The 12,179-nt window shown below is 36.2% G+C and overlaps 2 protein-coding genes across 4 annotated transcripts; one reads left to right on the plus strand and one right to left on the minus strand.

The window, feature by feature from the left end:
- Positions 1-1,370: 1,370 nt before the first annotated feature.
- Positions 1,371-5,070, plus strand: LOC122283511 (O-fucosyltransferase 13). Of its 2 annotated transcripts, none has more exons than XM_043095225.1 (6): positions 1,371-1,660; positions 1,880-1,956; positions 2,408-2,478; positions 2,587-2,675; positions 3,313-3,534; positions 4,239-5,070. In XM_043095225.1, the coding sequence occupies exons 1-6, from the start codon at positions 1,533-1,535 to the stop codon at positions 4,969-4,971; spliced, it is 1,320 nt and encodes a 439-aa protein (XP_042951159.1). In that variant the 5' UTR covers positions 1,371-1,532; the 3' UTR covers positions 4,972-5,070. The 2 variants fall into 2 exon arrangements, with proteins under 2 accessions (XP_042951159.1, XP_042951160.1); XM_043095226.1 differs by having other exon boundaries at positions 1,593-1,660; positions 2,374-2,478.
- A 730-nt stretch (positions 5,071-5,800) lies between these two features.
- LOC122283485 (putative disease resistance protein RGA3) lies at positions 5,801-10,762 on the minus strand. 2 transcript variants are annotated; one of them, XM_043095224.1, is made up of 2 exons: positions 6,467-10,762; positions 5,801-6,136 (listed from the first exon to the last, which is right to left on the minus strand). In XM_043095224.1, the coding sequence occupies exon 1, from the start codon at positions 10,230-10,232 to the stop codon at positions 7,812-7,814; it is 2,421 nt and encodes an 806-aa protein (XP_042951158.1). In that variant the 5' UTR covers positions 10,233-10,762; the 3' UTR covers positions 5,801-6,136; positions 6,467-7,811. The 2 variants fall into 2 exon arrangements, with proteins under 2 accessions (XP_042951158.1, XP_042951157.1); XM_043095223.1 differs by having other exon boundaries at positions 5,801-6,141.
- Between the last annotated feature and the right edge of the window lie 1,417 nt (positions 10,763-12,179).

Below are 12,179 nucleotides of genomic sequence, written 5' to 3' on the forward strand. Positions count from 1 at the left end.
AAAATGATCTTAAATCAATATGGTGAATTTCATTATAAAGTATTGAAGTACTTTTATATAGACAAAGCTCATCCTTGAGTACTCCAATGGTTGCTCGATCATTTGATGAGCAGAAAGATCCATTTCGTCCTTGTGAAGACGATCAAGAAATTCTTGGTTTTGAAGTACTTTATCTCCAGTTCAATTGAAACCCTGAATATGTAATTATTTGGATCAAGTCCACAATTAGTTGGATATACGGGTGCATGTTATCTTTCAAATCCACACAAGAAGATCATTGCAATTCATGAGAAGAAAAGTGAAATTGATGTCAAGAAGATACGGTCAAATAATTATCTGGCAGATTTATTCACTAAAGCATTACCAACTGCAACATTTAAGAAGATTGTGCAGAACATTGGAATGCGGAGAGTTGAAGACATATCATCATGCACTTTTCAGGGGAAGTAATGTCTTGAAAACTTGTGCTGATTGTACTATTTTTCCTTCACTAAGGTTTTATCCCACTGGTTTTTCCTTTGCAAGATTTTAATAAGGCAACCCTAAAGCACTTGGCGGTACATGAATACTGTATTCTTTTTCCTTCGTCATTAGTTTTTTCCCACAAGATTTTTCCTTGGTAAAGTTTTAACGAGACATATTATTTAAATATGGTCATCCAAAAGGGAAGTATTGTAAATTATCTTGTATTGTATGACCACATTTAACCATCGTACTTGATCAAGTCATAATCGTTAATTAAGACTTTTGTAATCCTATATATATGGGTATATTAATGTTATATTATACAATCAAGTAGAATGGCTCTCTCTCATTCTTTCTTTATCTTTGAAACTCTCTCTTTTATCATTGATTCACAACATAATAATAATTTTATAATATTTATTACCATAAAGTGAATCTATCCTACAACAATAAATTCTTAAAAGAAAATGCTAAATATACTTTAAGAAAAAGTTATAAAAAATTATTTTATGTCATATGTTGAAAAAAATGATATTTAAAATTCAGAATTTGAATTAAAAAAACAAATAAAATAAATATTGTAAGTAAAAGAATAAATAAAACTATAAGTAAATGTAACAACACTCAATTAGTAATAAATATTATAAAATGAGTCATGTTATATATAGTTAGTTTTGTGTATTTTTTTATATTTTATTGATATAATTGATTGTATTAATTTTTTTAATACACAATTAATTATATTAATAAAATATATAAAAGAGTACACAAAAGTGACAGTAAATAAAATTTTTGTTATAAAATTTAATATAAAATCGACAAAGATCGAGAACCGGTTTACTATCGGTTCTGACCAAAAGTTAGACCGACGGTCCATTATTTTATAAACCGAGCTTCTAAATTCTCGATCAGTCACAGATTCAATGGGTTCCAAGTTTCCAACACTTTCCAACGCGATCAGAGCAAACCCTAACGGAACAAATAAATTCGCCTCCTCCATATCCAATCCGGCCTTGAGCTGCACAGAGATTCTCTATATGTAGAGGTTTTCAGTTCGAATTTGAAAGATGGTGATTTTGTCGGTGAAACCCCTGTTTATGATTCTAGTGGTCCCGCTTGCTCTCCTCCTAGCTGTCGCTTTGCTTTCGCCTCCTTCTCCATACTCCCAGAGCTTTCTTCCTTCGAATTCATCACTGTAAGTATAGGAAAATGGAAGAAGAACGAGATTTTGAGCGCAGATATTACTTGTTTTTACAATTCACGTGCCCGATTACTTTCGGTTCACATATGTCGGAGAATAAATAGAAGAAATTTCAACTTCTTATTTGTTTCTCGGTTCTGTTAGCACTTTATTGAAGGCTGAGTTTGGTTTCTGTGGCTCTTGTTTCTGATCAATATTAACTTTTTCATGAAGAAAACCGAGCATATGGACTGTTCGGAGAATCATTGGATGGAGACCTTGCAAGTGGTGGCAACTAGGAGATCTAACTGGTAAGTGGAGCTTTTACAAACTCCTCCAGACCTTTGTTAAAAATATTGGATTTTTTAGGTAGTCTGCGACAAAAGTATGTAGAATATTATATTGTTTTCTAAATACAAGAGAAACCAAAAGATGTAGAATATTATATTGTTTTCTAAATACAAGAGAAACCAAAAGAATTTAGAAGTTAATGCGGTCACTAGGTCAGTCTATGATTGTTCTGAATATCTTTGAGTTTTGAGAATTTCTGAGCGACGATTATACAATTCTGGGTATCTGAAAACTTAATGGAATAGCAAGGACTTTTGATGATTGGAATAACAAGAATTTTGAAATATTTTATTACTTTTGGAATGAAGGGAGAGTGGGGTGGGATTTAGTTTTAGTTTTTAAAGTTCTGAGTTGATGTTAATTGGCGTTCATTGCAGACAGTTGCATTGGTTTTTTGTTGAAATGCTGCAGTGGCAGAACTTAAGAGTAATGGGTATATCCGAGTGGATTGCTATGGTGGCCTCAATCAGATGCGAAGAGATGTGAGTGCTTAGACAGCATTGCAATTACAACTTTCATATCATTGGAAAAAAATGTCACATTTAATTGCTTCTTTGGTAACAATGGAACATTACTTATCTTGACTGCAGTTGTGTGATGGTGTTGGTATTGCCCGGCTGTTAAATGCAACCCTGGTTTTGCCAAAGTTTGAAGTGGCTGCGTATTGGAATGAGTCGAGGTAATATATCTTTATATTTGTCAATCACATTGCAATTGTTGTGAGATATGTGAGATTTTTTGTTATCCTCACAGACATTTGTTTCCAGTTCAGAAGAAACTAAGAGTATTGCCAACCTTTGAAGACATCTAGCATTTTTGTCGTGGTTAGGCTGTAAGATTTTCAAGCCATGGGCACATTCAGGAGAATATTATTCTGACCCATGAGATTATCCAAACTATGAGGCGCAAAAAAGGCCGGGTTGGACTCTTGGCTATTAAAGCAGACATGGAAAAGGCTTTTGAAAAAATGTCATGTCCTTGCCCTAATGGGCGAGCATATTTCATAACCTTTCCTTCTAAAAATGAATATTATTTTTAACCTTTGATCATAGTAGATAATTATCAAGCTAATTCATTGTTCTCCTCTTGTTTTGTTTTACATCTTGTGCAAATCTTATAAAATTAATTATCATATATTTTTTTATTAATAATGAAAAGCTACATATGTTTTTCCCAAATTATTTCACTTCCCTCCAATTTTGTATTTGTATGATGCCATGAGTTAGATGCAAAAAGGTTTCCCAAGCATTTATAAGGTTTATGTTTTTTTTCCCATTTTAGGGGATATCTTTTTATAACTATTTGCTTGACCTCAGTGGCTTTGCAGATGTATTTGATGTCGAATACTTTATCCACCAGATGAATGGCTTTATTAAGGTTGTGAAAGAGTTGCCATCAGAGATTGCATCACAGGAGCCTTTCCAAGTAGACTGTAGCAAACGCAAAGGCCAATTTGATTACATTGAAAGTGTTCTTCCATCTTTGTTGGAACATCATTATATTTCAATTACACCAGCAATGAGCCAAAGAAGAGACAGGTATTTCCCATGTATTTTTATATTTATTTCTTAGTGGTGAGATTAGAAGCTTATCGTTATGAATGAGAAATTCATCCACTGTGGCCACGGTTGTTTGTGTTTTTTTTTTTTATAGGTAATCAAAGATATTATATTCATAGAAATAGGCAAAGCCCAGATACATAGGTAGTATACATGGGGGAATGCCTATCTAGAGGCAACAATAGAAAGAAGAAAATCATGGACACTTAGTCCGTTGCAAACTATAGACCTCGCCCAACTGTGGACATTGTTGATTATTGAACAGATATCTATAATATTTTTACTTTTTTTGATAAGTAAAAAATAAATAAAAAATAAAAAATAAAAAATAAAATAAAAAATAAAAAATTATTGAACAGATAAAAAATATTATCTATAATATTTTTACTTATCAAAATAAAAAATTATTGAACAGATATCATAGTCACTAACCTATCAAAAAAAAAAAAACTTATAAAAAAAGATATCATAGTCACTAATCTTTTATCAGGGTTTAACCGTCAAATTTAAGATTGGGTCTTGTGGATAATGCCATTTTTTTTTTTTTACTCGTATAACTATAAAGGTGTTTGATGTTAACAGAAATGTTTTTGACTTCTATTTTGTACGTGCTTTTCTTTTGATTCACCAGACTTTTGATTTACATGTTTGCTTCTAAAAGACTTACTTCCTACATCTTGTAGGTATCCTCAAAATGCTAAAGCTGCCCTTTGTCAAGCTTGTTACAATGCATTACGCCTCACAGGATCCTTGGAGAAGAAAGCCTCTGAGCTTCTAGAAGCTATACCCAAACCTTTTCTCTCGCTTCACCTTCGCTTTGAACCAGACATGGTAGCTTACAGCCAATGCCAATACTCGGGTCTTTCTTCAGCCTCCATCAAAGCCATTGAGGCAGCGCAAGGAGATAGAAAACCATGGACTGGAGAGTTGGCCCGCATTTGGAGAAAACGGGGGAAGTGTCCTCTTACGCCTAATGAGACGGCCTTCATACTTCAATCACTTTCCATCCCGACAAACACAAATATATATCTGGCCGCCGGGGATGGGCTTATGGAAATTGAAGGTTTAACATCTGTTTACACCAATGTAGTCACTAAGTCTGGCCTCCTTACTGGTGAGGATTTCACAAGCATGCATGGGAACACGAAAGCTGCATTGGATTATTACGTGTCTATTAATAGTGATTCTTACGTGGCAACATATTTTGGAAATATGGACAAGATGGTTGCTGCAATGCGAGTTTTCAAGGGGCTGTACAAAACTCTTTTCTTAAGCAGGAGAGCTTTTGCAGATTTCACGTCGCAGGGCTTGAGAGGGAGAGATTTGATGCAAGCTCTGTGGAAGGCTCATAGAGATGATTATGTCCTAGGAAGGGGGTCTGCTTTGCCCGACTGTTTTTGTGAGGTTAAATTGTAATTTTACGTTTCAGATATTTATTTGTATTTGTTTGTTTCTTTGTTTTTCAAATTTTAGGTGATATTACCCAAAAGAAATACTTGTAAGGTTTCCTCTGCAGTTTTTGTCTTTGCGGGTAACTTGCGAGGGAAGAAAGAAAAAGGAAAAAAGTAAATGCATATACAAAAATATGGAAGAACATTTTCTAGATATAAAAATGGAAGGCTCTTTTATTTGTATAATCAACTATACCAGAAAATCTTCTGATATTCGTAAGTCTTATCAGGCCAACAGCGCTATTCTATAAATTGCATCTAGACGACTAATATTCCCGCAGGCAGCCTGGGGTAATTCATTTCTTTCAATGCAGAAAATGGACTTCAAATCTCTTGGTATGATAGCAAAAGTTGGGAGTACTCAAGTCTAGTTTTGTTTGTTCATAATGCCAACAACTAGTTTTGGACTTCATTATATTTTGAAGTTAAATTCACCAGTAGCCTGTATCCTATCATTGTAATTGTAACTAACGAATCACCGGTGGGGCATCACTCGTAACTTAGCAGCGCTTTAGACTTTGGGTGGCTAGGGCAGGAGAACTGAACATAAGCATGGATTTATATACGAACAGGTTGACTTTGGGTGGGCTGGGGAACTGAACATAAGCATGGATTTACATATGGACGGGTTGAAGACAAAATACAAACCCGTTAACTCCAACCCGATAAAAGCAGGGTTGGGTTGGGCCATTTCAATTGGACCAATCGGGTTTACGGGTTATATACACAACCCTAGCCTCACCATCCACCAACCTGCTTTTTTATTTCCCAACAAAGAGGCAGAAATACAATACTTAGAAGTAAATCAGGGGTCATTCAAATTATATCTAACTTAAGATTACACAACAATCCACACATTGTTCCTTGTACATAGCATCAACAATGACGCCTAAAGTGTACAAATACATCAAAGTAACATCCCAAATTAACATAAGTTCCTTGTACATAGCATCAAGAATGACACCTACACAAAAGTAAGAGTATCCTAAATTAACACAAGGACCAGTACATAGCATCAAGAATGACACTCAAAATACACAAATAGACAGGGATTCAACTTCTCTCAAATTTGGTGTGACCTTATTAATTTCTTCCACATGTCTTGAACTTGTAACAGTGTGCATCATTGGCTGGACTGATTGCAAAGGCACACAAAATTTGGTCAAAACAATTTCAGCTTGCATCCATATAACAAAACACAAGGTAACCCAATTGCAAAGGCACATATAATTTTATAACCATAATTCTCTTCACATGTTGTTCCTCACCACCGAAAAACCAAATACAAGAACAGACACACCAAAAACCATAATTTCAAGCTCAATACCCAATTTCTTACATCTCTACCCCATGGTTCCCCACCCTTTCATTTGACAAATTTCACATTTCACAACTCACACTCACACAGTCCCAAAGTCAGAGAAAAGATAAACAGAAGAAAAAGTTTCTAAGCTTCTTACCAGATTCAACGCCGAAATGTGGTTAGCAGCCAAGGATGGCGTGAGTTGCTGCAACTGATCAACAACGATGGAGCTACACCGATTCGAGACTCTGCTACCATAAGAGGGGGAGAGAAACAAAACCAACAGAGACGACACCAAGAGAGAAACAAAGCCAAGAAAGAAATGAAAAGTCTGGGGTGTTTTCCTTTCTTCTTCTTCCTTCCCACCACTTTTTTTTTCAAATAAAATAAATACTAACATGGCAACAACACGTCAGTTGGGTGTGCAGCACTATTTCCGCTTGTACGTAGCAGTACTGATGAATTAAACTTGTCATATTTTTTGTCTTTTAAAGGGCAATTTTCCCCACACCCATCCCCACTATGAAGATGAGTGTGGAATTTCCGCGGGTGCCATATCAAATTCCCGATCTGGGATGTTCTTCAGCATCAGGTCTGCATCTTTTCGACACTGCTCTGTAAGTAGTGGGCATCCTCGAATACACAAATGAAGGAGTGAGGGTGAAAGACCGTCCTCTGGGAAGGCCTGGAGCTCAGGGCAATCCTCAATGTAAAGATCATGGAGAGATGTCAGATTCTTAAGTGTGTCCTTTGGGCCAAATGACTTAAGCCTTGAACACGAGGCGATACTCAGATATCCAAGAGTATCGGGGAGCCCTTCAGCAAGCAACGTTTCAAGCTTGGGACAATTCCAAAGGGACAGTAGTTCGAGAGGGGTGAAACTCTGGGGCAAAGTGTTTTCTTGATTGGACAGACATTCTAGATCCTCGCAGTTACGGATGTAGAGTGCCTTGAGGCCTAGAAGACTGGGCAATTTGGGAAGAGAGTTCATGTTTGAGATGTTTGAAATGACCAAGGAGGATAAACTGCTTGTGCTGGGTATCATTCCCAACAATGTTTCGTCATCCAATGCTATATGCTCAAGCCGTACTGAGTGTTGTTCATCTGGCAGCACAGTCAATGACCTGCACCCACTTATCTCCAATCTCTGTGGATAGAGTTCCGTTGGCATCTTGCACAACTCAGGACAATTGACAATTTTAATGTAACAGCAAAAGGTTGAAGAGGCCAGTGTGTCACTTACTTCTTCGCCACCTTCATATTGAATTCTGATTGGTATATCTTCTTCAGGCCATTGATGTAGAACAGGATTGTCCACAAGTGTAATATATTCCAGCTGGGCTAATGGAATAGCATCCAATGATTCGCATTTTTATATCTTTAGAACATCTAGCTTAGGGAACAAGCAGGGCAACTTTTTGAGCTTGGGACAGCTAATGATTTTAAGCCTTTCGAGGGATGGATAACGCTCCTCGGACCATTCCTCCAACTCCTGCATATTCTTAAGATGGAGTTCTTTTAAGTTTGGATAGCTTGTCGAGAGAGAGGATTTTTGTTCTTGTGCAAGGACTCAAGGAAATAGAAACCAACTTCCTAAGTAGCCCATTTCCCATCCAACTTGGAAAGTCATTGCCCCTATAGTGACAAATTATGAGCTCTTCGACATTTAAGTGAGGTTGCAGGTCTTCAAGAAGTGCGTCTCTGTCCCCCGCTTCATCTACATTTGATCCATTGCTCCACACATATTCCAGTTTCTGAAGCATTTTTTTGTCTTTCAAGTTAGCCTCTCTTGAATTCACTGCATTCTCGAGCTTTGTGATGCGCAGTGTTCCTGTAAGATACACCATATTCTTCAGTTCCTCGATTCTGTGTCCAGGATTGCGGCCAACCTCAAAGGTGTGCAAATTGTGCAGACTGGTCAATTGCCCCATTTTTGGTGGAAATATGGAGAGCTTGTTCCAGAACATTTTGTCTAGCTCCAGATGCCTCAGGTTAACTAGAGCTCCAAGCTTGCTGGGCAATTGGAAAAGCCCAAGGCAACCTAAGAGTTTCAGTGTCTGCAAATTGATGAGTTTGCATATCGATTCTGGAAGCTCTGTGATATCAATTTTTGAAAGGTCAAGGTAGCGCAACTCCTTCAAATTTTCAATTGATTTTGGCAATGCCACAATTGTACTGGAACTGAGGTCAAGAACTCGCAAATATCTCAGTGAACTCGATATTTTGCCGGGGACCTGATCGAAAGCTTTCAGGTGTTCAACTGGAAATAGAAGCGTACGTAGATTCTTCCATTTTTCAATTATCTCCAAAGCTGGTTGCTCGGCGTCTTTACAAAAAATAGATACATGTTTAGGCACACGAGTTATTAGTTTCTTATCCTTCACTTGGTTATCCTTCACTTGGAAACATAGGAGTTTGGAGACTTCTATTGCCAAGTCATGAATAAGATCATGCATCCTAAATTTTGTCTTGTCTTCACTTAAGCATTCAAAGAAGAACCTGTTTAGCAAATCATCAAAGTCTCTGCTTCCTATTTCCTCTGTTCTGTCCATGTCATTACGCTCAATGAAGTCTTCCGCCATCCATAATTTGATCGGGTCATTCTTATCAATTACGTAAGCCTTGGGAAATAGGGAACAGTATTCGAAGCACCGCTTCAGATTGTAAGATAGACGATCATAAGACAATCTGAGAACAGGAAAAATAGTGTTGCTTTTAGATTTGGAGTTTGATTCTTCGTTTAGTTCCTTCCCGATCCTGCTCCATTCTTGAACATCAACATTTCCACGTAGTAGACCTCCTATATGTTTGACAGCTAAAGGTAAACCTTTGCACTTTCTTACAATCTCTTTACCATATGCTTCTAATTCTTCACGTGCGTCGGCCGTCGAACTACCTTCTTGAAATACAACCTTTTCAAACAATGACCAAGATTCATCATCATCAAAACATGGTAGATCATAGGGGGCTTTTGCACCCATGACCTTATAAACAGTTGAGAGTCGGCTGGTTACCAGAACCCTACTTCCCTTGCCCCCTCGACTTAAGATGTTTTCCAGCTCTTGCCATTCTGGATAATCATTAATCCAGATATCATCTAGAACTAGTAAAAATTTCTTACGAGCCAAGATATCTACAACTCGGGTTTGTAGCAGGTTGAAGGAGAAATAGCTGACATCGCGATCGTTAGTCTGGGATAGTAAAATCTCTTTCAAAATTTGGTTTAAGTCAAAATTATTCCCGACAGAAACCCAAATCTTAATTTTGAAATATCTAGATATCCTGTCGTCTGCGTAGACAAGTCGAGCAAGAGTAGTTTTACCCACACCACCCATTCCTACAATGGGAATGACAGCAATGTTTTCCCCTGTACTGGTTTCTCCAGTATCAGATACCAACAATTTTACCATGTCCTCTGTTTCTTTCTCCCTACCCACAATTAAATTGTTTAGAAGAGAACCAGTTTCCCGCCGGCGATTTTCATTGACATCCACCCCTCCAGCAGGATGGCACTCGTTTTTCTCTTTGCAAATCATATCCAGCCTCGCCACAATTTCTTTTAGCTCACCCGATACACGTAAGTTATAAAACTTATGTGCAATAAAAGGACGAAGTTTATTTACCTGATTCTCCGCCTGATGCAGGTTATATTCTGTCGTCCAAGAGTTCAACAAATCTTGTGCATCATAAACCGCTACATGTACATCTTCAAGCCAAACCCTCATCGAGTTAGAGATAAAAGAACCCCGTGGATTTTCTTCCGCGTCTTTAACCGAGGCTTGAATTTTTCTTAGCAACCTTTGCAGATTTTCTATCTCTTGTTCGACACCATAGAGTCCGAAATACTTCTCCGTGAGAAAAGAAGACGCCTGCTCTTGAACAATCGTGACAATAGAACTGACAATTGAAAGTAGGTCAGCCATGCAGCTTTTAATTTGCTCAAAGGTAGAAAATCCAAATCCGGGACCCAAATTATAGAGGATCGGGGTTTAAGAAGGAAAGAAAAAAAAAATGAATACGATTAAAGATAACCCGATAGGTTTTCTGATCAAAGAGGATGTACTGGTAAGGAAACAAGATCTGCTTTGTTCCTATAAACTTGAATTATATAGGCGAGATTATCAAGTTATGGATGTCTTCTGCAGAGAAGTTTCTCTCGAGAGTTCAGACTATATTTTATTGTCAGTCGTCAGGAGTTGTTAATTTCGCATGGCTACAGAAAATGCATTGCACGACCAATTACTACGTAGGAGTGAGTCAGGACCATATTGTTCGGTAGGTCTCCGCTTTATGTTTATAAAGTAAATTCCACCTGTCTTTGACATATTTCGCAGTATACACAGACTTATAAGGAGCCACCGTGGGGGTTCCGCTAGGCTTAGGATATCTTTTTTTTTTTTTTATCTTTTTTTTTCACATCATTTTTTAATACTTTTAAACATTTTAAAAAAATAAAAAAATTCATAATAATATTAAACAAATTTTTCTTAATTATTAAGAAAAAAATTAAATAAAAAAAAAAACCAGTGGGGGATCTAGCATTTTCCCTTATAAAATGCAGTGTTTCTGGCCGCGATGTGAATGACATAAGTGCCGTGTTTAAAAAAATAAAATGGAAATATAAAAATAAAAAATAAAAACCAAAAACCAATATCCAGTGTTTATTGGCCGATTTCTATTGTGTATTATAGTTTGTTTATTGAGTTGAGATAAACTTTTTTATGAGGCCACCATTGGATGAATAAATAAAACCGGATCTCACCTGTGAGAGGTATAGGGATCGTTGTCATATGAAGCAAAGACCATCAATGCGTTAACGTTTTCTCCTTTTGTTTTTTTTTTTTTTTTTTTTTTGGTGAGAAGAAATGTTATTATTTTTTAATAGATTGTTTTTTGTTTGTAAGATTTTTTCTAATATTACGATTGCTCTCTTTCCTTAGATTTTTTTTTGGTTGAGGAAGTTTTAAAGCAGATCATTCGAAGTGCCAACAATCTCATGGTGAGAATATTTACGGCGCATGATGGGATCTGGATAAACTACCAACGTTTAGTATTTTGAAAAGGGACATACTAAACCTACGTACGGTGGTCACGGATGGTGCCCACCGATTTCTTTTTGTATTTTTGTTTTTTTTTTTAACTTAATTATTAAGTAAATATTTTTTAATGAATTTCTATTTTTTATTTATTTTTAAATTTTTTTAGTAGATTTAAAAAATATTTGGAAAAATAAAAGATAAAAACACAATTACGGTAGATGTTTCGGTGGCTTGGGTCGGTAGGAGTAGCACCTCCCTTTGAAGAAAAATGGGCTTTAAAAAGATAAAAATTCTATGTGCAATCACTCTTATACACTCTTTTATGCACTCCAAGTCTCTAATAATATAATTGGTTGTATATTTAAAAAAATTAATACAGATAATCATATTAATAGAATGCACAGAGAGTACACAAAAATAACTGTATAAAAAATATCAGTGGGGCTTATGAAAGATAGAGAGAAAAAAGTTAAAAGCTATCTTTTAGTCCATTATCGTACATGAAGTTAGAGTTTTTATAAAGAATAAAATAATTGAAAAATTTTCAGATAAAAGAAATGTGTTATTTTAAGAGGAGCTTCAGACTCAATTATTTTTATAGAGTTGATTCGAACTATACGACGATCAGTTTAGTTGTTGTATTCTGGAAGAAACAAATCAAGAAAAGGTCTGCTACAACAGTTCAATTGAAACTTTACATACCGCATAAGGCTTGAATCTCCTTAAAGAGAACAAGATTTCCACAACTCAGTCCAAGCTAATTTATTACATTGTAATTTTTTATTTTATTATGGCATATTTCACTAACAAGAATGGATATTCGTGTTGTTT

This window comes from Carya illinoinensis, chromosome 1 (genome assembly GCF_018687715.1).
Source record: "Carya illinoinensis cultivar Pawnee chromosome 1, C.illinoinensisPawnee_v1, whole genome shotgun sequence".
Taxonomy (NCBI): Eukaryota; Viridiplantae; Streptophyta; class Magnoliopsida; order Fagales; family Juglandaceae; genus Carya; species Carya illinoinensis.

What these genes read in the sequence shown, in the direction of transcription:
- LOC122283485 (XM_043095224.1), bottom strand. Translation starts at nt 10,232, where the DNA reads ATGGCTGACCTACTTTCAATTGTCAGTTCTATTGTCACGATTGTTCAA.
- LOC122283511 (XM_043095225.1), top strand. Translation starts at nt 1,533, where the DNA reads ATGGTGATTTTGTCGGTGAAACCCCTGTTTATGATTCTAGTGGTCCCG. An exon ending in GCAACTAGGAGATCTAACTG is followed by an intron (nt 1,957 to 2,407) that starts GTAAGTGGAGCT and finishes GAAATGCTGCAG; the next exon opens with TGGCAGAACTTAAGAGTAAT. An exon ending in ATGAGCCAAAGAAGAGACAG is followed by an intron (nt 3,535 to 4,238) that starts GTATTTCCCATG and finishes TACATCTTGTAG; the next exon opens with GTATCCTCAAAATGCTAAAG.